General features: G+C 52.9%; 1 protein-coding gene across 1 annotated transcript; it reads right to left on the bottom strand.

Moving 5' to 3' along the window:
- Positions 1–2,196: 2,196 nt before the first annotated feature.
- Positions 2,197–25,388, bottom strand: FOXN4 (forkhead box N4). The gene is made up of 8 exons (XM_089894602.1): positions 25,300–25,388; positions 11,500–11,645; positions 8,195–8,526; positions 7,760–7,887; positions 7,032–7,128; positions 5,924–6,131; positions 3,643–4,035; positions 2,197–2,582 (listed from the first exon to the last, which is right to left on the bottom strand). Exons 1-8 carry the CDS (start codon positions 25,383–25,385, stop codon positions 2,323–2,325), a joined length of 1,650 nt encoding a protein of 549 aa, XP_089750728.1. The 5' UTR covers positions 25,386–25,388; the 3' UTR covers positions 2,197–2,322.
- Positions 25,389–26,947: the final 1,559 nt, after the last annotated feature.

Genomic DNA, 26,947 nt, shown 5'->3' with positions numbered 1-26,947 from the left:
GAATCTGGTCTCCCCAGTGAGGCTGCAAGCCCCTTCCTGGGTGGGCTTAAGAGTTCAACCAACTCCTAATTAACATGCCCTTTTGCTGTTACCTTGGGTGGCAAGTCACCTCCATTAGTCCTCTGAGCCTCAGTTTCTCCGTCTGCAAAATGGGTGTAATAACTAGTAAGACACGCCTCTTAGGGTTGTAGCGAGGATGGAATGAGCTAATTTACAGCAGTGACTGGCGCAGGGCCTGGTGCTGAAAAGGGTGCCCCCATCTCCCACCTTGCTGCCTTCTCTGACCCCAGGCGGGCACCAAGAGCCAGCTCTGGGGAGTGCTGCTGAGCTCGGGCTCTGGACCTGGCACACACCGACTCAGTCCTGCCTCTTCACTGGACCCCGAGTCTACCCAACCTCTCTGAGCCTCGCCTTCTGAACAGTAAGCGGGGTTCACATCACTGCCTAAGCGAATGCCCATCCAGAGCCTGGCACCATGGGATGGTGACCGGCGGCCAGGCTAATTTTACCGATAACGACAAAGTCCTCCCAGTGTCTGGCACAATGGGAACTTGGCATCAGAAGACCTGGGCTCAGTGTTCCCTCTCTGGGCCTCGGTTTTCCCATCTGTAAGGGGGGTGTCTCCGCTGTGAGGGGCGAGGGGTGCTCTTGTCCTTTACCCCTCCCTCCCCCGTCAACCCCACCCACCCACCCACCCAAGCCACAGAGCTGCGTTCAGCCTTTATTGACAGAAGACGGTTCTCCACCACAATGGTACAGTCCTGGCATCAACCGAACACGCGTCTTCCTTAATGACTCAGACATCTTATCGGCGGGGGGCGGGTCACGTCACACAAAGCAGCTGAGCAGTGCCAGTCGGACGGGCAGCACTGAGCTGTGAGTAACGATGGTGATGCTTGGTGGAAAGTTCCAGAATTAGGAAGAAGTTAGAGATGGTCCTTTGAGACAGGCCTGAACACCAAGCCTCCCAGGTGGCTGTGGATGAATCAGAAAATTCTGGCTCTCGGGTTCAGGAACTCCCAGATGTAGGAACCCAACATCCAGTTGGTCAGGACAGTGGTATAAGCTCCTGCTGTAGGCCGATCCCTGGTTACCTCCTCTGGTCCCAGCCCACTCACCTGGGTCCCCTCTAACCCGACTGTCTGCAGAACCTGCCACCTGGAAAGTCAGTAACTGGCAACAAGAGGGGGGAAAGAAACATAAAAAAGGTCACGGGGCAGTGAGACAGGCCAAAAAGTGCCCATAAATACTCTGCATTGCGGCTTCGACAGCCCCACTCGCTATGTGGGTCAAGTTTTACCTGGTTCACAGTTTACTTTCTTTCCATCAGGGGTGTCTTCAATTCCAGTACAGAAAGCCCCCTGCCATTCCTCCCATTCCCATCCTGACTTGAAGCCCCCAGCGCTCAAAACTAGGGTGTCTCTCTTTTTAGGTACACGTGGCAAGAGATTCGAATCATGACTGAACGGTTAGAAAAATATCTGGTCTCTAATTTTAAAAAATAGGATGTTTCACAGTATCAAAAGTGCTTGCTTGTTCTAAAAAGCAGCCCAAGACTGCAAAGAGCTTAAGAGCCAGTTGGAGACGTGGTGCGCGGGTAATTTAGGAGTTAGGATCGCTGGGCTGCAGGGAGGGACCATAGAGTCTTGTGCCAGGGGCCACGGGCTGAGTTTGAAGAAGTGGCCTGGACATGCTCCAATAAATATAAATAAATGTTCGCAGGGTCACAGTGCCCGGCATGGCCCAGGGATTCGCTCTGTGAAACCCTAATGGACTAAGGGAGAAGGGGGCCCGGAGGCCAGCGGGGCAGGTGCCTGGTTCAGAGTTCAAGTTGCTCCAGTCCAAGGGAAGTTGTACGGTCTGCCAGCCCCGCTCCCAGCCTCAGGGCCTGTCCGCCGGAGGCTAAGGCAGGTGTTTCATCCTAGGGGAATAATAAATTAAAGGCCTTCCCCCTGGGGTGTTTGCATGGCACACCAATGCGTCCCAAAGCGGGCTGCAGGATGTTTGGGAGCCAGACTGGGGAAGCAGTCTAGAGAGACCTTGTTCTCAGCTCGGCTAGGCCTCGCATCTCAAGCCTCGGAGAAGCATCAAGAGTGGGGGAGGCGGGGATGCTTGTCCGCTCTCCTCTGTCCTCCTGACTTGGGGAGGCCCCAGAAACTTCCCGTGGAGGTCAGGGAGGAGAGCAGCTACTGCCCTGTCGGCCAGCAGCCCCAGCGACCGTTCAGAGGCCTGTGGGAGGGTGAGGGGCCTTTCTTGCAGGAACACCCGGCTCGGTGAGCATCCTTCCTGGGCCCAAGTTCTGGGGCAGGCGAGGTCGTGGGCTCAAAGCAGGGCTATAGGCTTGTTCCCCGGGGCTCCCAGGTACTGAGAGGAGGAGGTGACGGCTGGCGTGGCCGCACTGTCCGGGGTCGAGTAGGTGCTGTAGAGACCGGTCACCTGCAGGTCTGGGAAGGACTGGGCACTGCCGCCGGAGACGGGGGTCAGGCCCGAGGCCCCCAGCTCACAGCCCAGTGGGGAGTCTCCGAAGGCGCCCAGTGTGTCCAGGCTGAAGCCCTCATCCTTGATCTCCTCCCAGAGGTTCCCTTTCAAAGACAAGAGAATTCATGTCAAACAGACCCGAGTTCGAAGGCCGTCTTAGGGCTAAGGCAGAGACCGCGTGTGCTGTTTAAAGTCACGCGTCGCAGGACAGCATGGAGGAGCCAGCGTTCCCGGCCCTTCCCTCTCCACTGGGCGTCCTTGGGAACGTCACTACCATCCCAGAGCCTTGGACTCCTCGGGAGGGAATGAGATGATCAGAGAACCCACCGCCTAGGATTGAGAGGCTGAAACTAGGCGATGAGTGGGAAACGCTCGGCCCTCGTTAAGTGGTACCATCATGATCAAAGCCAGGGGACAAAACCATGATTTTCCCAGCACGTTTTAACTGCATGATAATCCAGGCGGAGAAGCAGGGCAGTTCAAACGTACCCATTTCACAGCTATAACTGACTAACTTGCTAACTAACTAACCTGATACCTTGTCCAGTTCCCTCACTAGACACGCAACTCCTTGAGGGCAGAGGATTTCTCGGCCGTTGGCTGGCACACAGTAGGCGCACCAGTGTTAGCGAATGGACGACTTATGAGCCTTCACGGAAGCCTGAACTCCCCTTGCTCATTCATTCATTCGTTCCCCCTGTATTGAGGATGACCATGTGGGTCAGAGTGTGACCTGGCACGAGGTTGGCACATGCAGGTTGAAGCAGTTACTGGTTGAAAGTTTGGGGTCAGAGAGGCCCAGGTTGAAATCCCAGCTCTGCCACTTACTAGCTGGGCGACCTCGGGCCAGTGACTTCACTTCTCTTGGCCTCAGTTCCCTCATCGGCAGAATGGGAATATGAAATGGCAGTGGCCTCCCAGGACTGTTGCAGGATGATGCCTCTGAAGTGCTTGGCACAAGGCCTGGTATACCGCAAGTGCTAACTAAATGCTTGCTGTAATTTGCTAGGATTAGGTGGTTGGGAAGTGTTTTCTGAAGGGACGCGCTGTGGGGTAAATGCAGACCGCCCTCCTTTCCCTTGCCCTCCCTGACCTTTCGGGCTGCCCCTCCCCCAGCCTGCCCCTCCCCCCTCTGTTCCCCTCCCCCGCTTCCTCCAGCCTCACCCTGCAGAGCGAAGTCCATGATGCTGGGGTCCAGGGCGTCCACCTCGGTGTTCATGTCGGTGCTGATGTTGATGAAGTCCACAGGTGCCCTTCCCATGGTGGGCTGGGGGAGGGGGCTGGGGCTCAGGTCCGGCAGGGCGTGCAGGGGTGGGGTCTGGGCCGGGGCAGGAGAGTCTGGGGTGAGATGTGCCTGGGGCTGGACCTGGTGGTGCAGGGGAACCGACTGCAGGGACAGGGTCATCAGTGGCTGGGGTGGGAGCTGGGAGACGGCCAGGCAGCTGTGGGCCATGGCCACCGTGGTGGCATGGGTCAGCACGGGGGCCTCAGGCTCCCCTGGCTTGCCAGGGCGTCGGCAGCTTTCTGGCCTGTCCGAGATCAGCTTGTCCAGCTCCTCTGCAGGCAAGTGGGAGAGGCCACCCATCAGAAGCCACCCTACAGTTTCTGGGCCCCAGCCCAGGCCTGGGTTCAAATCCCAGTGATTTTAGCAAGCCTCCTGGACTCTCTAGGCCTCAGCCTCTTCATCTATGAGATGGCACCGCACACGGTACACAGGGTTGTGAAAGTGGAATGAAATCACAGATTACATAGGGACTTTGAGGAGTGAGAGGAGTCTCAGATAACATGGGCTCCTCCCGCGGGGACAGTGTTTTACAGGACAATCTCGTAACTCTAGGACTTCACTTAAACCTCATCACAGCCCTACGAGAGGGAGGTAAGGCAGAGATTACAAATCCCACGAGATTGGGACAAAATTTATTAACATACAAGGGGTCCTAGCCACTCCCTGCTGCTAAAGAGACATGAAGCGTTGCTGTGGATTGAAACTTGGATCCTCCTTAATGCTCTTGGATAGAACAAGACGCAAATTACTCTTGAATTATTTTTGGTTGTTGGCTTGTATCTCATTGACTACAACAGTTTTGAGACTGGATCACTAGGGTCCCAGGATCTATTTGGGTTGCACCCATTTTAGAAACGAGGACACTTGGAATTTAGAAGGTGAAGTGGCCTGCCCTAGCTGTCACCCCAAATATGTGTCAGGATGGGCCCTGGATCTCGAACCAGACCCAGGAGCTCTCAGCTGAGGGCCTACTGGATCCTGCTATGGCCTTTCTCCCCATCTTACTGAATTGTTCATCTTTGAGCTAGACTCCCATCCCCCTTGATACTCAAACCTCAAACACGATGACATTCACAGGGCCAGGCCAAATATTCCTAAGGCTGGGTGGCATTAGCCTCCCATGTCACTCTTTCCATTCATATGTCACTTGTATGTCCCCAGCTTCCATCTCTTAAGTAAAAAAAAAAAAAGCGGGTACAATATTTTTTTTTCTAATCTAAAAGTAATTCACGAACAGGGTAGAAGATTTGGAAAATAGAGAAACGTGAAGAATATAAAAATTATCAGTGGTCTCTCCATTCACAGTAAAGATTTTGGTATATTTCTTCCAGTCCGTGTGTGCGTGTGTATACATGTATGTCTGTAGATATATACATGTGTGTATGTGTGTATGTATATATATGTACACACACACACACACAAATGGGTGTGGATATATATGCATTTTAGAATGTGACCATGCTGTGTATATTGCTTCATAACCTGCCTCTTTTCACTTATTGTATTGGGAGCATTTCTTTATATTCCCAAAATATTTTTATCTCTAATACTTGCACGGTGTAACATTACATCTATTTAAATAATCCCCTATTGCAGGATGTCTAGATTGCTTTCAATTTTTTACTATCAGAAATCACTTCATGATGGATAACTTTGTTCATAAACCTTTTGATCGAATCTTTGATGAGTAGAATAAGTGGACCAAATTGGAGGACCAAGTTTGCAAGCTTTCGCTACATTACTTGGCCCTGGAAAAGTTTCACAGCTTACGTTCCCAGCAATTGTACACGATGATGCTGATTTCTCCACATCCTAGCCCACACTGGGTGTTATTGTTTTGTTACTTTGGGAATCTGTACTGATGTGGTAAGAAAGGTAAGGAAGCCGTGCTTTCCCATGGGTGTTTCGTTCGACATGTCTGTGGGAGAAACTGGGGCTGTTAGCGAGATTCTACAGCTTTTCACGTTTCTGACCAGACCCTTCAATGGACCAGCCACCACGTAGGGATGGAGAGGAGACACGTATTCAGGGGAGGGGAGGGGGGACGGTCACCAGGCGCCCATGTCCCCGGCATGGTGACTGGGCTCGTTGTGGGATGGGCAGGATGCCGGGAGGGGATGTGTGTGTGTGTGTGCGTGAGGTGGGGCACCTGGGCCTCACCGGGGTTGGCCATGCTCCGGTGGATGGCGGCCAGGTCCTTCCTCTTCCACTTGTGCATCTCCTCCTCCATCTTGTCGATGCGGGCCAGGTTCAAGGCCCACAGGCAGCCCTTCCGCGAGGAGCCACTCATCTTATTCTCCACCTTCTCAAAGCACTTGTTCAGGGACAGGTTGTGTCGCACTGAGTTCTTCCAGCCGTCGGGAGCCGTCTGTGGGGAGAAGTGGGCCCGTGGGAGACCCCTGCAGGGACGCCCCTCTGAACCCTCTCTCTCCTTGGGGATCTCAGACTCAGGGCTAGAGGGGCAGGGGGACGATGTCAGTATCCAATGCTCAACCTCGAGTCGGGAAGACAAAAGAGAACAGGGGGGCAAAGTGGCAAACGGGAGGGTCCATGCCCTGATTGTACATGGGTCAGCTGCACTTTAGCTCTGGGCAGTGGTTAAGACATGAGGACAAGGCCCAGGGCTGCCGGATCTCCCGCTCTTTCTCTCCCGCTCAGGAAGCAAGCAAGATGATGCTAATATGTGGATAACTGGTCGAGTGCATTAAATGCTGATCATTTTTATAAATGCTTGTACTTTATTGTTAGGTAACCAGATATTGCGATGCACCTCATACCCTATTCATTTTATTCTCTGTCTCTCTCTTACTAATGGTCAACCAGGTGCCAGAAGCTGCCAGTGCCTTTACATGCAGATCCTTACTAACCTTGCCAGCTGGGTATCATCCTCCCCGGCTTACAGAGGGGGAAACTGAGGCACGGAGGGTGAAACTGAGGCTCAGAGAGGCAAAGGTTCTCACCAAGTCTGTGTTTAGCATCATTATGTTTTACTGAATCTGTGCTGAATAACTAGGTTGGCCCTCTATCCTTTGCCCCTTGGGATACATGGTGAACTCCTCTTCATCTGTCAGAGCCCAGCTCAAATGCCCCCTTCTCTTTCTGGATTTCTTGGCCCATGTCTGTGTGAGTGCACATTGCAGGTGTGTATGGACATAACTAGGGGACTAAAAGGGTGGTCCCGTTTGGCCCGGGGCCAATCCTGGGTTCTGGCAGTGCCAGGGAGAGGCCAGAGCTACTCCAACATCCCTACCCTGGCTGGGCCCCTCACCTTGAAGTAGGGGAAGTGCTCCTTCATGAAGCTGTAGATCTCGCTCACAGGCAGGCTGCCTGTCTTGCTGTTCTTCAGGGCCATGGCGATCAGACAGCTGGAGGCAAAATGTGGGGCAGGCCAGGCATGAAGTCATCTCAGGCTGACAGCTTAAGCCTCCTCTACCAGGAAGCTGGCCCTGCTTAATCCTACTGGTACCAGCCCCTACACATAGTGTTAGCTCTTGATACCTTTTCCTGGCCCTATGTCTTTCCCATCCGCTGACCTTGACCCTGAGCTCAGCCATTGGTACCGGTTTGAGAAACCTTGTCTTTTCTTCCTCCTTTCTATCCATTTCCCATAACTAATGGGCCTTTAGACTTTCACTAGGCTGCTTACCCCCCTCCCCAAAATCTTGTGAGGTACATAATACTATTATTTGATGACTTTTTACATCAGAGGGAACTGAAGCTCAGAGAGGCCAAGCCACTTCCCCAAGACCACACAGCTTGTGAGTGACAGAGTGGAGTGCTGGGCTCTGTGTCTGGGGTGGGTTCTCAACCCTGGGGGTTGACTGACCACATGACGGTCCTTCCTACGAACGGGTCCCACCTGGGGGTTCCCCACTCCCCGAAACCTCCCCCTTGGAAGCCTGGGCCACCACACCCAGCTATCTGAGGTGCCCTCAAGGCAGCCCTCACCCCTCTCCTCCCTGAGGTCCCCACAGTCCCAGCCCCCCTGGACCTCACCTGTATGAATAGATGGGCTTGGGGTAGTGTTTGGGGTGCAGTTCCTGAGATGAATGCACAGCCATGCGGGGCTGGGGGTAGGGAGGCCGTGCCCCAAACGGGGAACCATACAGGCCCACAGGAGCGCACTTCCCACGGGTGGGGACGGGGAAGAGTGGCAGAGAGAGAGACGGTGAGAGAGAGCATCAGTCACTCACGATGACCCCGCCCCACCCCATCTCAGAGAGCCAGATGCAGGGTTTACAACCCCAGCAGACCATCTTGTCTCCGCCCACCGCAGGGTTTTCGGGGGAGCCGAATGAACAACCCCGTGACGTGGTGAAGCATGTTATTCTCATGTTCCAGGTAGGTAAACTGAGGCTCAGAGCAGCCCCTCGCCAGTCCAAGTGAGGAGTGTCTGCCTCTGAGTCCAGGGCCCCTCCAAGCCCCCGGTACCTGCTGGACGCCCGGGGGTAGCGGGAACTGTGGTTGGGAGGTGGGAGAGTACAGCTGTGGCGGGTCCTGCAGGCTGGATGTGGGCTGGCCCCCCACAGGGAACTGGTTCATTTGCTGGGGCCGGGAGAGAAGGAGACAGAGGGTCAAGGGGGACTCCAGCCCTGTCGGACACCCCCCTCCCTCCCTGACCCCTGTGGTGGCACTTACGCTGGCTCCATGGTTGGTCAGGTGACCCAGACCCAGCATGCCTTGGGGGGCCATGCCAGCTGGGCCATGGAGCAGGGCACCTGGGGCGGCTCCCACGTGCAGGTCAGCTGCCCTGGCCAAGGCACCTGGATAAAGGAAGCACAGAGATGCCCAGGCTGGGGGAATGGTGGCTGCGGGCAGGGACAGCCCAGTCCCTGGGCACCTCCAGAGAATGGAGCCATCCCCCACCCTTGGGGCCCGGCATATAGTAGGTACTTGACAAATTACTTCTCTGGGTATGGTGGTGGAGAGTGTGTTCCTACCAGCTGCGGGGCCCTATCTGCTCTTCTGCCAAGCATTAGCTCAGGGATAGCAGATGTAACCCCTTCTCCTGTGCTGGGCCTGTGACAGACATTGCATCTATCACAGATTCTCACTGCACCAGCCTGACTTTAGGGAGCCACCCCCAATCCAGCAAAGCTAATGTACAAGGTGATCCTGCCTTGGGGCCTTCAGCTCTCCTCAGTTCTGGCTGCCACCCGGGCTCATCTTTTGTGCTTTGGTCTGTCTGCCTTGTCCTTCTGTCTGACCAGATCCTTAGCTCCCTGAGAGCCAGGACCTTATTTTATGTGACTCGGTGCTCCAAACACCTGGCATAGTGACAGGCACGCAGGAGGTGTGCAGTGATGGAAGGGGCTTTCTTATTTCACAGTTTACATCTACGGAACATCTACTGTGTGCGAGGTACTTTCTGCACCGAGTCCTCACAACACCCTATGAGGGCGGTTTTATTATCTTTTCATTGCAGATGAGAAAGGAGGTTCAGAGGGGAAGGCACCCACCCAAGGTCACACAGCTGTCCCTTGGGGTTCTAGATCAGGGATTGACAACTATTGGCCACAAGGCCAAATTGGCCCACAGCATTTTTTTTTTAATTAATTTACTTATTTCTGGCTGTGTTGGGTCTTCGTTGCTGCACATGGGCTTTCTCTAGCTGTGGCGAGCGGGGACTACTCTTCATTGTGGTGCACGGGCTTCTCATTGTGGTGGCTTCTCTTGTTGCGGAGCATGGGCTCTAGGCACACGGACTTCAGTAGTTGTGGCACGCAGGCTCAGTAGTTGTGGCTCATGGGCTCTAGAGCACAGGCTCAGTAGTTGTGGCGCATGGGCTTAGTTGCTCCGCGGCACGTGGGATCTTCCTGGACCAGTGCTCGAACCAGTGTCCCTTGCATTGGCAGGCGGCTTCTTAACCACTGCGCCACCAGGGAAGCCCCACAGAATGTTTTTTTATATAAAGTTTTATTGGCACACTACACCCATTCACTTACATATTGTGTGTGGCTGGTTTTGCACATCAGTGACAAAGTTGGAAAGTTTCAACAGAGACCATCTGGGTTACAGGGTCTAAAATATTTACTGGCCCTTTATAGAAAGTTTGCTGACCCCTGCTACTTGGCCAAGAACAATTTGTCCAATGAAAGACATACTCCTGGGGACTTCCCTGGCAGTCCAGTGGTTAGGACTGTGCCTCCACTGCAGGGGGAGCGGGTTCGATCCCTGGTCGGGGAACTAAGATTCCCACATGCCACACGCAGCACAGAGGAAGGAAGGAAGGAAGGAAAGGAAGAAAGAAAGAAAGAAAGACTGACTTCTAGGCATTAATTTTTCAACTATGGGTACTTTTAATGTACTGTGGTGATATTTTTTTTCTGGCTGAAAATTACCACGGCATATTTATTTTTAAATACCAAAAGCCTCTCTCTGGTCCATTTTTTGAGTTTCTTTTGATCACTGACAGGCATTCAATTCAGATGTAACAACCTGGTCTGCTGGAGAGAAAATTACACTTATCTAAAAATCTGACTCCATTAATTTTAGCACAGAAATACAGAAGTCTGTGAGAACAATATATTCCTGCTTGTAGCATCTGTGTTTTATTTTAAGACTATAGCTTTATAAAATATAGGAACTTGAGAACCACTCGTAAGAGGACAGAAGCAAACCCAGTGTTTGTGTACAGTTAACCCTCCGTCTAGGGGAAGGAAGGCTGCCTAGTGCATGCACTGCAGTGATTGTTTTTGTTGACTGTTTTTCTTTGACACTTTCTGTGTCTCTAAACATTTAATCCACTTGCTTTGACTGCAACTAGCTGCCATTTACTGAGCACCTACTGTGTGCCAGGTCCTGAGCTCGGCACTTTCTTGGAAGAAGTCGAAGTACTTAAAAAAAAAATTTTTTTTTTATAATCATTTTTTTAAAATGGCAGCGTAGGGACTTCCCTGGTGGCACAGTGGATAAGACTCTGCGCTCCCAATGCAGGGGGCCCATGTTCGATCCCTGGTCAGGGAACTAGATCCCACATGCATGCCGCAACTAAGAGCTCACGGGCCACAACTAAGGAGCCCGCCTGCCACCACTAGGACCCGGTGCAACCAAAAAAAAAAAAATGCAGCCTAGTTAATTTACAACGTTGTGTTACTTTCAGGTGTACAGCAAAGCGATTCATATATATATATATGTCCTTTTTCATATTCTTTTCCCTTATAGGTTATACAAAATATTGAGTATAGCTCCCTGTGCTATACAGTAGGTCCTTGTTGTTTATTTTATATATAATCAATGATAGTGTGTATATGTTAATCCCAAACTCCTAATTTATCTCTCCTCCCCCTCAAAGTACTACTTTACTTTTTAGAGGTAAATGAAATAAACTTTTGTAAAGCGTCAGACAGCAAATACTTTAGGTTTTGCCAGCCATGTGACCTGTCTTCTTTGTTTTTTAATAACCCTTGAAAAATGCAAAAGCATTCTTAACACAAAGGCCACAGGCCACAGGCTGCATTTGGTTCCGGAGACTGTCGTTTGCTCTAGGTGTTCAAGATGTACAGGGGTAAGGGAAGGTCTGTCTTTACTTGTTGCTGAAAACTTAGCTCACACAGCGGTGATGAGCCTATGAACAAACCACATCCCCCTGGGGAAGGTAGAGTTAGTCCCATTTTACAGAGGAAGAAACAGAGGCCCAGAGAGAGAGAGGGTGACCTGGCCACGGCCACACAGTGGTGGATGGCAGTGCTGGGCATCGCCCCTCCCCCGCCACCCCACCCCGCCCCCGCGCCTACCTGGGTGCGCGTGTGGCGCACTGGGGCCACCCAGGTCCACACGGCCACTCGTCACCTGCTGCAGCCTCGGCACGTCCACGGCCGTGAGCCACGACAGTGATTGCAGGTCCCCGGGAAGGTCATCATCGCTGGTGGCGGCCAGGAGCCTGCGGGGAGGGGCAGGAGCTCGGGCAGGGGCGGGGAGCTCAGGCCAGCTCTTGGGGGGCTCGCCTGCCTCTGGAATCACCCCCTTTAGCCTCTCACCTCCCCCAAGCCACCCTAATCCTCCAATCTGCCCACTCCCAGAGATCCCCCTTTGGCAGCCAGATCGCACACCCTCAAATCTTCCCTTCCTTTATTCACTTAACACGTCTTACTCAGTCCCTACCCCCAAGTAATAAGCACTAATGTCTGTTGAGCACTTACTATGTGCCAGGTACTGAATCACGTCCTTCACAGGTATTAACCCACGGAACACCCGAGCCACCTGATGAGGCAGGGGCTATAATTATTCTCATTTCACAGATGGGCAAACTGAGGCTCAGGGCACTGAGTCACTTGCCCAAGGCCACACGGAACAGGAAGGGGTGGGGCTGGGAGCCCAGGCAGCCCCTGGAGGTTCCAGTTAGGACCCACACCCACCAACCCTCAACTGATTCACAAGCAAAAGCATAGCTTTCTATGAAAGAAAAAGTCTGCCCATCGAGGACAGCAGGCAGGTACCCCAATTTGGGGTAACCATGGCTCCCCGGTGCCCTTGAAGTCATGCTCGCCCCACAGCTCCAGGGCCCTGGGCCTCACAGCAGCATCCTGTCCGTGTTATGTGGCTGCAAACCGGCCAGGAGCCCACGCCACACCCAGCACACCTGCGGCCCCACAGGCCAGGCGCCTTCTGGTCTGTTGCCCAGAGGCCCATCGTCCAAATTCTAAACTCCAGGTTTCAAAACTAGGTGTCCTGGGGCCTCAGAGAGAGAGAGAGAGAGGGATGCAGCCTGTGGTTTTCTCATGCACGTGACCGTGGACCCAGCTGGGGCATCAGCCTCCACCCCCTCCTGCCATCTGCGTGGCTGCCTCAAGCCTGTGTTCTCTCTCCTTCCCTCACTCTGTCTCTCTTCCCCCCTCCTTCCCATCTCTCCTGCTCTCTTTTTCCTTGTGTTTTAGGGCCACAATTAGCGTTGCCATGGCACCCGCTGCTCGGTTGTAGCCGGGCCTGGGCCCTCAGCCCACCAAGCTGGCATCAGGTGACCACCCGGCTGCCCCGGTGATTGGCTGCCTCGTAGGAAAACAGGGCCTGGAAACGATTTGAAAACTCGGCTGGTCCGTGTCCGTAGCAGCAGTTGGCCCGGCTGCTTTCCCCTGGCGGCCCATTGTGTGACAAACGACTGTTGCCCCCATGGCACGTGGCTCCCATTGTACTGGGGTCTCCCTGCAATTGTTTTTACAGCCCCCCCCGGCTGCCGCCCATTTGACCCACTCATAACTCATCTGGACAAGTGACAGCCACAGGCCAGGCCTGGGCGATGCCATCTGTCCCGTCAGGCCCGTGGAGACCATGGGGTGAGGCTGAGGGGCAGGGCTTGACGTGCCGCCCGCTGTCGCTGTCGGGGGAGCCTGGCCAGCCCCCACCCAGGCCCCTCCTCACCCCACGGCCAGCCGACCTCCCAGCATCTGGTGGTACGAGCTCCACTCCCGCTCAGTAACCTGCTGTGGCTCCCCAGTGCCCTTGCCGCTCTACCTGGCGCTGGGGCCTCAGGGAGGAGTGGAAATGAGGCCCTGGTGGCAGGTTTCTCAAGAGGGGGGCCCATCAGAGCCCCCTGAATGGTGGGGGACTTGTAAACACACCAGGTTCCTGGGCATCGCCACGGAGCAGGATCTCTGGCGGCAGGGTGAATCTGTTAGATTATGTGTTGGTTAAGAGCTTGGACTCTAGGCTCTAATCCTGAACTTCACTTACCTGTGTGCCCTTGGGCCACTGACTTAACCTCTCTGAGCCTCAGTTTTTGTTTTTGTTTTTTTTAAACAATGTATATTTATTACTACAAAAGTAATATGCCACAATAACTAATGATTGTGAAAGCTGTGAACTACACAAAAACAATTATTAAGAATTTATAAATAACTATAAGTTTAATGCACAAGGAAATAGGTGGACTATTAATACAAGGACTGAGAGACGGTGTTAATTGGGTAACCTTAGAAAGACCTTATAGCCTTTTTTTTTCTTTTCTCTCATATCACTTTTTTTTTCACACACACGCACTGTATTTTATTTTTACAAGAGATAAACTGACACCAAGCATTGTAAATGGATGACCACAGAGCCTCACTTTTTGATCTGTAAAGTGGGGCTAAAATAATAGTTCCTATCACATAGGGTATGCTGAGGGTTAAACATATAGTCGCATGAAAAGACTTGGAACCATGTCTGACTTTGCTGTCATTAATATCAATATTAATGTTAATGATAATATTAGCCAAGTCCTCAGGGGACTGGAAATACATCAAAGCTTTGGGCTCTGGGGTCACACAGACCTGACCCTGCTGCAGCTACCACTAGTGGCTTCCACTTACTGAGCACTTCTTGTATGCCAGATGCTGGGCTGCATGATGTGCCCATTTTACAGATGGAGAAACTGAGGTCCCGAGCTCACAAATGCTCTGAGCTTATTTCCCCCAGAGTGAGAATCACATAATGTAACTGCTTAGCACACAGCTGCACGTGTGGTAGGGGCTGAGTTAATGGTGCTCTTCTGATCGTTCTTTTCTTTTTTTCCTGCTGTTTGTAAGCCCTGTTGGGCCTCCCCTTCCCTCATAGCAGCAGCCCCAGCACCCCATGGCCCCACCTCCATGCTAGGAAAGCCCTTTTGGCTCTTCCTCCCCCACCCAAACTGTGCCTATCCCTGGAGGCTCCCTTCAAACTCTGTCTTCTGGCCTCTTAATGCCAGTCTCCTCAGATATCACCTGACCCATGGGGAAACTGAGGCCGAGAGAAAGGAGGCAGTTTGCTTCCAATGTCATACTCCAGGAAACGACCAGGGCAGGGGCTCCTGGCTCCCCATGTGGCCTTTCCTAGCCCAGGAGTACCTTCTCCTCCAGGAAGTCTTTGCCACCCAGACCCCAAGCTCAGGGACCCCCTCTGCATCGTGACTGCTCCCTGGGCCAGTGAGTCCTGCCTTGCCATCCCTCTGCCCACATCCTGCCCCTTGGCTCGCTGAGGGCTGGCCCTGAGCCCCCCCATCACCCTGTAGCCCAGGACATAGTGGCACTACTTAAATGCCTGCTTGGCCAGTTGAAACAGGCTGACGCCAGGCCACCAACCCAGAGAACTGCTTGACAGTGACTGTCACATCCAAACGGTCACATTAGCACCTCTGCCCCCTTGAGTCCTTGAGACAGCCTCAGGACAGGGATAGGGAACAGACAGCCCCACTTTACAGATGGGGAAACTGAGGCCAGACTGGTGAAAGCAAAATTGTGACCAGGACTCGAATTCGGGTCTATCTGCTGACATCTTGGGCTGTACCTGCAGCACCACAGGCAGAGAACCTGATATCCTCTCAGGCAGATACCCCACCCTGAGTCCTGGGCTCTCAGCTGGGGCTGTGTGAATGACCATCAGCCAGGGGCTGGTTCAAATGCAGAGTCCAAGGTCCATCCCAGACCTGGGGCTGTGGGGCCTGGGAAGCTGTGTTTTAGTGCCTCCCTAAGCTCTGGGGGGAGGACAGCCCTGAGGGGGTGTGGCAGGGGCTTCGGCACAGCTCAGGCTCTGGTTGGATGGATCTGGGTTCAAGTCCTTATGACCCCCCCACCCCGGTCTGTGAGACCTCAAACAAGTTACTTCCGGCCCCTGAGCCTCCATTTTCTCATCTGGAAAATGGGAGAGGAACAGACCACATCTCCCTGGGTTGTTGCAGGGATCAGATGAGCCAGTGTGTGTTCAACTTTTGGCACAGGCCTGGCCCCCGTTCTCCCTTCTTGGGGGTTTGCTGCTCATTCTGGGGGTGGGCAGCCAGGTCCTGTTCCCCTGCTGCCTCAGGCATCCCAGGGTGGTCTGGTCCCCCCTCCAGTTCAGGCCAGAATGCCTGCTTCCATGTGTCTGGCACATGGCCCAGCTGGCCCTGCTGGTCTCCTGAGATGGCTGTGGATGCCCCGGAGCTCTGTGATGGAGTCTGCGGGCCCTGAAGCCTGGCTTATGTCCTGCTGCCCCCTAGGCTCACCTGGCATCCAGGCACCTCTTCACTGTGTGTCACAGGAACCAGGAGGTGATGCTCTAGGGCCTAAATGGGAGTGTCCCATACCCACTGCCAGGCCCGGGGCCTTGACCATCTCTGTCTCCTCTCCCACCCTCCTCTGCCCTTGCAAAGAGGCACAAAGCCCCCTCTCCACGGTGGCATGTAAAGGTCCCCCAAACCTCTCCCTTACCAATGCCTAGAATCCCCTCATTCAAGGTGTCCCCATGTGCCCCATTCCTGCGCTCTCCTAGCACTTCATTTTAAGTGGCATAAACCATGGGATCCTTGGCAGTTGTGACAAGAGAAAGACTTCTTGGTTCAGGAGCCACCATGGCTTCTGAGCCATGGCCCTTGGAAAGGCACTTAATCCCTAGCCTCAGTTTTCCCACCTATAAAATGGGCACAAATGATAATACGAGCTGTAATATCTTATACCCTGCCTGGGACTGGCTTGCTGGTGTGGAGGCCAAGTGGCTTGTGAACCATCCTGTCATCTGCGAGGGTTTGGGATTATTCCCTGGAGTGTGTGTGTGTGTGTGTGTGTGTGTGTGAGAGAGAGAGAGAGAGAGAGAGAGAGACAGAGACAGAGACACCCTGTGTCAGTCTCCTGAGTGGGTTTCTCATCTGCTGGAAAATGATGGGATATTTGCAATGCAAAGGAAGAGGCAAACCTAGCCCCATCGCCCTGGGATCTCCCAAGACCTGTCCTACTCACTTTCTGTATCTCTGGGTGAGGAGAGCCAGCCCCAGGTCACCATGTCGCTGATGCCTCCCCACCCAGGGTCACCTCCAGAGGAAGCTACAAGGAGAACGAAACTATGAAACTTCAGAGACACAGCTCCTTCCATCTGCTCCCTCCGCTCTCCCTACCGCGCCCCCGCTCCTATCTCACCCCCGTCCCTCTGCTCTGACTCTCTCCCACTCTTTCCTTGCTGGTGTATGTCTCTCTGTCTCTCTCTGTCATTGCGTCAGTGGTGCCCTGTGATGAAGTCCTGGCCCCACTTGTCCTGCCTGGTGACATCAGACCTGCTTCCAAACCTTCCTGAGCCTCGGTTTCCTCCTCTGCAGAGTGGGGTAACAATGACAGAGGCAAAGCACTCACAAGAGGCTCTTAGTAAATGTCCATCCTCTTCTCCTGTCCCATCTCTCTCTGATGCGGCATCCAGGGTCCCCAGATCTCTTGCAGACCCGTCTCCATCCCACACACTCATTCACCCATCATTCCTGTGTCCCCAGTGTCGGCACTATTTAAAGACACTGAGCCAGGCTTTCAGGGGATGAAAGCAGTTAACCCATGCTCCCGCGCCCAGGTAATTCCCACACGCCCGGTGCTGGGGAGCCATGGCCCCTGCCACACCCTTCTGTCAAGCTCAGGTGACGCCATGCTCTGACACGGGTGTAGTGTGTGACGGGCCCTGGGCCCCAGGGTACCAAATGTTCCCACCTCCTCCAGCACCCTGCATTGTGCCTGCGTATCTTCTCTTCTTTCACAAAGGATGCCTTCCCTTCTCCTTCTCTGGACCTGTCATCATCCCCTCACTTGAGCCCCCATTTCTCTGAGCTCCAGGGAGCCCCTTAGTGGGCCACAAGCCTCCACCTTCTGAACCTGGCTGATGTCCCCAGGGAGGACAGAGGCTGTACTCCCAGATCTTGGGGGGCCCCAGGTCTGGCAAAGAGGAGGCCGGGACAGGGGCCAAGTTCACTGCTGGGTGCTGATGCTAAAGCAGGACCCTTGCACCCTGGCAGGAGCCATACACCCAGAGCCCATCACAGGGCCGGGCATACAGTGGGTGCTTAATAATTACTCAAAGATTGGACAAGTGAGCAAACAGATCCAGCTGTCTAGATGTCCCACCCCCACTGCCCCCAGGGCCCAGGCAGGGGTGAAAGACTCAGTGTAATTTTATTTAATTTTATAGTTAAATAATATTGAATCTTATTACAGCCTGTGGACACAGGCTGCGGTGAGTGAGCCCCTGGGGCGCACCTTGTCCCTAATGGAAGTGACTGATCTCACGTCATCCTCACGAGAGCCTGATGACGGAGGTATGTTACCATTACTACCTTCCCATTTGCCAGGTAGGGACCCTGAGGCCCAGGAGAAACAGGCCTGTCTAGGGTCCCCCAGCCAGAGCCTGGGTTGATTACAGCCCCACCGTCCTCTCTCCCTGCCCTACAAGGAACAGTTGAAGACATGTGCTCTGTGAGTTCTAGAAAATCCAGGCACTGCGCTGCCTCACAGGGAGCCACAGGTGGTTATTTAAATTTAAACTCACTAAAATTAAATAAAGTGATAGATGCAGTGTCTTCGTCACGCCAGTCACATTTTGAGTGCTTGGTGCCCATACGTGGCCAATGGCTTCCATAGTGGACCGTGCAAATGTGGAACATTCCCATCATCGCCAAGCATCCTACTAGGCGGCAGCCTTCTGGAACATTCTTCAATCTTGATGGAACAATCTGTGGTGTTTCTACCTTGCCTTAAGACAACTGGACATTTGATTTGGATTTGGACACTTAAGGAGCTGATTTCCTGGAAGTTTGAGTTTTATTAGATGTGGGCGTAAAAGGGTCCTCCACCCCACCCACCCACCAGTGAGGAAGTTATGGGGAAGGGCTCTGTAAAAACTGGAGCTGCATATAAGGCAACTCATGAAGTAGTGAGCTCTCCATCCTGGGAGCATGCAAGTAGGAGCCAAGGGATGGCCTGTCAGGCCCCTGTTGGATGAAAGATGAGCCTTAAGCAACCTCCAAGGTTCCTTTTGATACAAAGACCCTGTAACTCAGGGGAGCAGTCTGCAGCTAAATCCCTGGTTGCATTTCCAAAGTTCTAACATCTTGGGCAGCCCCCTTCCCTCTCCAGGCCTCAGTTTCCCCATCTATAAAGCATTACTGGCAGAGTAGAAGTTCCCTCAGGGTCCCACTGGTCCTAGGGCTCTAGGAAGGCAGAGTAGCACCCCAAGGTTAGGAGCGGGTGTGAACCCCAAGACAGGTGGGCCCGGGCCTGACCTCCTCCTGGCTGTATGACCATCACCTGCCCTGGGCCTCAGTTTCCCTGCATATAAAATGGGAATAATAATAATAGCACCTACCCTAAGGGGGCTGTTGAGAACACATTAAGAGTTCATTTAAGCATCATATCAGATGAAGCATCTGCTTTCAGTTTAACCTGAAAAAGCAGGTTAAACTATTACCTCAAGGGTTCCAAAGGGGACCCCTGGCCATGCAACCTTCTCAAACCAAGTGGAGGATTTGTCACCAGCAGGGTATCCTCATTAGTGAATTGGGGGCAAAAAGAAAAGAAAAAGACCTAGGTAGCACTCCAGAGTCCCCTTCTGAATAAAAGGGTTCACTCGCAGCTCCCCGCCCATACAGGAGGCACTTCATTTCAAAGCTCGGCCACATCCATCTTCTCCTTATTAACACACACACCCACACACACACCCCTAGAGGGCATCATCATCCCCTTTCACAGATAGGAAAGGTGAGGCCAAGCCTCAGCAGCCTCTTGGCAGTGGCGGCAGGTACTGGCCTCAGCACCTCCAGCCTGACCCTCCCCAGGCCTCAGTTTCCCCATCTGGAACACAAGGGGGTTGAACCCCTTCCATCTCCATGGGGCGGCCACCGGGACACACCCCCTGCAGGGCCACGTGGGGTGGAAGACTGTGGAGCTGGGCAGCCCACCTCTGCCGGGAAGTGAGATGCTGAAGGGTGCAGTCCCATTCTGAGGGGGTTGCAGCATGGAGTGTCTGAGAGGTGGCAGACCCTGGTTAGGAGCCAGGCGGTACCCCGGGAAAATCGACATCAGAGTAATAACCCCTTCTTGTAAGTGCAATAATGGGGCTGCCATTTCTCAAGTGCTTCCTCCATGCTTATCACTTTACCTGTGTTTCCTGTAATGAGTTTTGCTCTAAAGGTTCTGGGCTTATCAGAAGGCCCAGGCCTGCCCTCCGTAATGCTACATTCTGAGCCCATCTCAGCTAGAAAGCCTGGGCCCTGGCTCCCGTGTTTCTCTTTTTGCAGCATTTCAGTGTAGTTGGTTAGGAGTGTAGGCTCTTGGGTCCACCAGGCCTGGCTTTGAATCCCACTCAGTCACTTAGTAGTTGTGAGATTTGTCTGCAGTCATCGGCTTCTCTGAGCCTCAGTTTGCTCATCTGTAAAATGGGAGTGCTAACGCCTGTACACATCTCACTGGTGGCTGTAAGGACTGACTGAGATAGTTCAGGCAGGGCGCCCAGCCCATCAACGTGTATTACGTGCTAGTGGTTCAGATTAGTGCCAACATCCTCCAGAGAGTATGGATTCAGCGTAAAGTGGGCTCCGTGGGGAGGTCAACGTGCAGAGTACCCGACACTCAGGAAGCACCAGCTTCATTCCACAAATGTTTCCTGAACTCCTACCTGCCAGGCCCTGTTCTGGCAGACAGACAAAGTTCCCGCTCTCCAAGGAGAGAACTTTCTAATTGACCTAGGGATTCAAAGAAGGGGGGGTCTGCCCCATGGCATGCCCACCTTCCTGCCAGCCCTCTTAGGTCTGCATCTCCCTCGTCTCCTGACGGCCTGTGGGATGGCTATTTGTCATGCCCATTTCGTAGATGGGATGGCTGAGGCCCAGAGAGAGGAAGGGATACCCCTCAGCCACACAGCACGTCAGCAAAGGAGCTGGGATTTAAACCACCCACCCTGGAGCCTCTTCACTCGATGTTCTGCCAGTATGGCTGAAACAAATCAAGACGTAAGCAGGAAGGGCAAACCATTATCACGTTATTTTTAGAAGGATCAGGCTGCAAGGTGCCTCCATGGTGATGGGGCCACTGGTCAGGGGATTCTGTGGTAGCCTTGGGCAAAGTGAGATACAACTGGAGTCCATGGCTGCCATTCTGCACTGGCCAGGGGACCAAGCTGATAACATTAATTAACAATATCCTTAATTGATCAGCCGTGTTAGCTAATCCCATGGAGGGACGGAAGATGAGCCAGGAGAGTAGGGCACTGGATGGGGTGAGCCCAGGGGGGCCTGGATTCCAGTCCTGGCTCCACTCCTAATGGGGGTCCTTGTGCAAGTGACTCAATGCCTTCGAACCTCAGTTTTCTCAGGCGTAGAATAGAGGTGATAAAAGGGCCCGGCCTGCTTCCTGGTTCAGGGTAGGTAAATCACTGCAGGACGTGGTACAGTATGTGGCTCGAGTGCTAGGCAAGTGTTTGTGAAATGGATGGATTTCATACCCAGAATTCAGAGCAACCTTTCAAAAGGGACATTAGAACTAGAACTTGTCACTGTCCTTAAAATCCATCGGGGTAGTAAGAGTCGAGCTCCTTGCCATGATCTGGTCCTTGGCCATTTCCTTCCTTCTCCCCTTTCCTCTAGCAAACCTGTCCATCTTTCAGTTCCCCAAACATTCTATGTTCTCTTTGCACATGCTGTTCCCTCTGTCCGGAATGCTGTTCCATGCACTCATTCACAGCTGGCTCTTTCTCATGTTTCTGGCCATAGCCTAAAATTTCCCTCCTCTGAGAGGTTCTTCCTGGTCACCCCCACCCCTGGTGGTCTTTCCTGTGTTGTGTCTGCAGAACATTTAGCATTTTGCCATGAGGTATATTCATTTATACATGTTTCTAGTCTTTCCACTCTAGGAGGGCAAGGATGGAGAGGCTCTCTATTTTGTTCAGCACCCACCAAAGGGCCAGGCACCCTGTGGGCATTTATTCCATACGTGCTGGAGTAGGAAAGGGAATAGGGATTTCCCCCCCCCAGTCCAGCCCAGTTCAGCTCCAACACATCTTGTGTTCCCCAATCTCTATCATTGCCTGCCCAGCTTAGACACCACCTCCCCCAGGAAGCCCTCCCAGACCAATCCAACATCTCCCAGTGTTTCCATCCACGGGAATGACTAGTGCCATTAGTATCTACCCATGGCATAGATTCCTGAGATCACTCATTAATTTTAACTCTCTTGTCTACTCCTGCCTTCTCAGGGCAGAGCCCACATTTAACCCTTTATTTCCTATCTTGGGAATTCTCAGAGTTGAGACAGCAATTGTGCAGTGGAAGGAACACCTGTTTGGGGTTCGAGTCCTATCTCAACCCCTTTGTAGCTTTGTGACCTTGGGCAAGTCACTTCACATCTCTGTGTCTCAGTTTTCCCATCTGTAAAATGGAATAAGAATTCCCACCACAAAGGGAAATTGTGAGGATAAGATCAGATAACCTGTAAGAAAGGGCACCAGGCAGGTACTCAAACCGCATTTCTCTCTTTTTTCCTCTGACCTTTCATGGCTACTAGGAGGGGTTTGCCAAGAAAATATTGTCTCTGCGGGAGTGGGGTGTCAGATCAGCATCCCTGCAGTACAGAGAGGCACGTCCGCTATGATTATAACCAGGAGGTTTTACCTGCCTTCTGGAGATATGGTTAGTAAGAAATTGTTACATCGTTAGCAACTGTTCTTGTTTACAATCCAACCTTTACACAAAAGGGATTAAACATTTCATGGAACTGTTTATTTAGCAAACGTATCATTTGTAATATCTTTCCTAACCGTTTACAGGAAAAAGAAAATCTAATGCCATTTTAGCAAGCTTAGAAATTCCCAACTGGGCCAAGAGTGAGCGTAATGTGACATGATTTGATTAGGAATTTGGAAAAGAGACTCTTTCATTTTTAGAACTTGGCTCAGGACTTGGTGTGCGTGGGCATGCTGTGTGCATGTTTCTAGGGGTGGAAACACAAGACCCCAAAGGAGGACTGCACTCCACGAAGGCTACCTCTCTTTCCTTGTCCGAGGGCGGGCTAAGGAGCTATTCTGGCCACCCTGAACACCCTGAAGGGTGCAGGGTTGTAAAGATGCTCAGATGGTCACTGCTCCTGCCATATGGAGCCCCTCACCCAAGGAGATTACAACCTATGGGTGGAGCCACTCTGGAATGGGGGTAAACCATCCCCCACACTCAATGCAGTGGGAGGCTTAAGAGGAAAGGCAGGTGGTGTCCGCCTGCCCTGGTCCACAGGACAGGACTTTGTCATCACTTGAGAGCGAAAGTTCCCTGAGTTTCCGTGGATGTGCTATTTATCCATCCATCTCTCCATCCGATGCATATTTATAAAGTATCTCCTGTGTGCCTGGCACTGTGGTTCACTGATGAGAAAACCACTGTCCAGAGAGGGAAAGAGTTTTTGCCCAAAGTCACCTTCTTTATTAGAGGAGGGACTGAGGGTTTGGGGAATAAACACCCGGCACAAGGCTCTGTAATGATAACCACTGAGCCGCATGGCCCTGGGAGAAGCTGAAGTTCCAAGGAGCTAGCAGCCTGCCTCCTTTTGCAGCTCTGGGCCTCAGTTTTCCAATCTGTAAAAGGAGGTTGTTAGATCTGACCTCTAAAAGAAGGAGTTAGCACACAGTAAGTGCTTAATAACTCTCCTAGTGTTATTTCCTAGTGCTCCTAAGAGTGGATTCCCTCCTAGTTTTGAGCCAAGGGGAAAGCAGCTAACCCACGTTGAGCACGAGCTGTTGTTAGCCATTGCTCAGGAGATCCGCAGCCCCAGGCAGCCGGGATGCTGCTGCCCATTTGCTGTCTAGGCCGGGCCACTGACTCTCCACAGCTCCCTGGGGACAGGGCAGCTGCCTCCAGCTGCTACGCCCCCCACCCTCCCTGCACACAGCCATTGAGACTTAACGGCCAAACTCAGCCCCTGGGGATGGAGGGGCAGGCAGCTGCATGGAGGGCTGCAAGGGGGCTGGAACCAGGCTGCACTAGCAGCCTGAGTGGTCCTCAGAGTCATTCTCTGGAGATGTGGGAGGGGGAATGAGAAGCCCATAAACTTCTCCTGGGCTATTATTCAGGGAGAAAAATGGGAGTGGTTGGAAGGGGTGGGGGAGTCTCTGTATAATCATAAAATCTCCCCTCCACGAGAAAGCACTCTACCCCAGGCCTGGCTGAACACCATTTCTAGATGGAAGCACAGGATCCTCCCAGTGACCCACAAACTGGGCTCTTTCATTGCTCCATTTCCCAGATGAAGAAACTGAGGCACAGAGAGGGGCAGTGACTTGTCCAGGGTCACACAGCTGTGAGGTGGTGGAGGAACTTGCTCTGTTCCAACCCCATGCGCTCTTCACCGGGGGGCATGGGGGTGGTGGTCATGGTACCCTCTGGGTGGGACAGCCTAGGGTTCGAGTTCCCACTGTCCCCATAACTACCTGCATCATCTTGTAAGGTCACTTAATCTGGCTGAGCCTTGGTTTCCTCATCTGCCAAATGGGCACAAGAGTGCTACTCTCATAGGGTGGTTGTGGCACAGGGCAGGCAGGTACTAAAGGGTTAAGAAACCACCAGCTATTATTATTGTTGTTGTTGTTATTCTGTTATTCTGCCCTTTGTTTATGCTGTTTAACATAAGAAAACAGCCCTGAATCCATGTGGAAAGGAACAGCTGGACCCCCAGGATTTTTCCAAGATCATATAGTTGGCAAGTGATAGAGTTAAAATTGTTATTTAATCTTTCTAACAAGTCTATGCAGTGGGTACTATTTCTGTCCCCATTTCATGGATGAGGAAACTGAGGCTCAGAGGTCCACACAACCAGAGAAGCTGGGATTCTAACTGACTCCAGAGCCAAGCTCCTAACCCTTAGGCTGTCCCCAGCCCACTTGCCATAATTTAAACCCTTTCAGTGCAGAAAAGAAGCCCATAGGTCTTTGGTTGTGATACCTTGGGAAAACCATTTCACTTTTCTGAGCCTCAGTTTCCTCACCTGTACAATGGGGGCTCATCTGAGCAGCCTCCCAAGCTGGGCATACAGTAGGTGCCCACACACTGCTGTGTGCCTGGCCCACATCTGGGGTCCCAGCCCCGCCCACAGCAGTCTCTCAGCAAATATTTGTTTTAATGTGTGGCCTCATTCGGGCCTCAGAAGGCAGCCTTCAGGCTCACAGCCCTCGGGAAGCAGCCGCCTGCTAATTGGGGGCTTCGGTCTTCGCCAAAGGCACCGCTGGTGAGTTGCAATGGCTCCGGGAGGTCAGACAGCCGCTGGGGAAACAGGGCTGAGCTGACGTGACAGCCTGCTCTTCCCAGGCCAGCCCCTGTCCTGTCCCCACTCCACAATCTGGGCTGTGCCCCCTCTACCTATGGACACGGTACTTGCCTTGTGGGTGGGGCACTGGGAACCAGGGCAGCCCTTCAGTGGCTCAAGGGAGAGAGGCTGGGATACTTCCTTTTTCTCCTCCTCCCTCCCTTTGCTGGTGACCTTGGACAAGCCCTTTCTCCTTTCTTGGGGGGCATTTCCTGGAGCCCTGTTAAGACCACTGGAGGAGAAGCAATAACTGCTATTGCCCTCTTAACATCTACCCAGTTGCCCAGCCTCTCACCCAGGAGGGGACAAAAAACTGCAGGCTTTCAGTGGTCCCATTGCCCCACGCCACAAGTCACACACCCTCAGAGAGACCACCTTCGAAACCAAAATCTTCTAGCTCTCCTGCAAAATCACAGAATTTACTGTAACCATAGTTCTTGGTCAATTTCAGAAACCATAACCAGCACATAAACACTTTAAACAATTCAAAAAGATATCATTTGTTATTGTTGAAGCCCTCACCTGTATTCCTGTGGAGAGGGGTGGTGATTTTGCCCTGAGTTTCGAATAATTCCTGACATCATGGATGAGATGTCACTTTCTATCATCTCCTTGGGGAAAAGACAAGCAGAAAACAAAGCTCCCATCAGCAACGATGTGGACAGGGCAGAAAACTCATAGTTTTCCCACAATTCAGAAGGATGGAGCTCAAACAACTAATAGAACACTTAAAAAAAAAATTGTAACGCAATTGTACTCCAATAAAGATAAATGAAAAAAAAGTACTAGAGGATTCCTGGGTGTCACAGGTCACTTTCCCAGGGCAATTCTACAGGGTTTTAGAAGCAAATGAAGAGAATGGAATGAAATTCCAGGTTCTTTCAAATTAATGGGGGAAGGGCAGAGGAAGGCTCTAGAATCCAAATGTCAAGTCTTGGATAATGTGGACTTGCAAAATAGGAATCAGAAAAACCTGATTCCCTTCCAAGCCTAGTATTTTCAACCACGGCTCGGCTTGACCACTTTGGAAAAAATAAACAAAAAAGGACAGTTTGATGTGTCATGTATGTTTCTCTGGGGGAGCCAAATTCCCACTTGCAAAGGGAATAATCTCCGCAGGGCTCCCGCCCTGGAAATGCCTTCAAAAATGCCACATGCCCTTGCTGGAAACCCAATCCAACTCCCCACTCCACCTCCTCAGCCCCCGCTGCACACAAACTTAACCTTTAAAAGAAATCTTCTCTAAGTTTCTCAAACTCTGAGGCTGAAACGAACACAGAAACCCACTAGACTCTCAGATCCGCCCCCAAAGTCATCAAGGACCCCTGGAAAGGAGAAAAGGGGGGCAAAGAGAGGCAGACCCCCGCTGCCCCTGACCCGGGTCTCCCCCCAGGAAACGCAATGCAGGGCACTGCCCGGGAGGAGGGAGCAAAGCCAACCCTGCAAGGCGGTACCTGGAGCCGATCCTCGCTGGGCCGCCGCCGCAGGCGCTCCTGGGGCGGGATGGGGTTTCTGAGGGGGACTCCCTCGCGCTCGCCCCTCGCGTTCTGCAATTTGGCCGCCGTCGCAGCTCGAACCGTTTTTAAATTTCCCTCTCTGGAGCTGTCCAGCTCAGAGCATGCGCAGTAGCTGTGCGGGGGGCTTTTCCCCAAGGGTCAGTTACAGGGCAGGGTCAAGGGGATTGCAACGGGCGTTTCCCAGCAGCAGCGAGCCTTGCACGCCCCGTGGCTCCGGGTGGGGTATGGTGCAGGGGTAGGGACACCCCTCGTCAAACTTTGCCAGCAGTGGCCCCAGCTGCACGCCTGCGAGCATGCGTTGAGGAGCAGTGGGAGGGTGATTTAGGCCAAAAGAATTAAGTTGCAAAAGGATGCTGGGTGCATTAAAATTTGCAATCCGTCACTGCCCAGGGGAAAAGGAGGTGGGTGGTGTGGAGATCTGTTGCAGCCCCCTCTCTTCCCCAAAGGAGGGACGGGCCAGGAGGCCGAGTCGGGGCACCAGGTAGACGCGGATTCGGGCCACCTGTCTCTTTAAGAAAGTTGCGCCCGCGCGCATAGGCGCGGCGCGTGGCCGGTGGGAGCCCTCGGAGCCGGGAGCGCTCGCGCCGGGTGCCTCCACCTGCTGGGACCAATGGGGGTTGGGAGTGGGGAGTGGGCCGGGCGCGGTGGCCGGG

Source organism: Delphinapterus leucas, chromosome 14 (genome assembly GCF_059928025.1).
Source record: "Delphinapterus leucas isolate spDelLeu-1000000601 "Yukka" chromosome 14, BTC_Dleu_Yukka2, whole genome shotgun sequence".
NCBI classification, from domain to species: Eukaryota; Metazoa; Chordata; class Mammalia; order Artiodactyla; family Monodontidae; genus Delphinapterus; species Delphinapterus leucas.
This window is presented reverse-complemented; position numbering and strand designations above follow the sequence as displayed.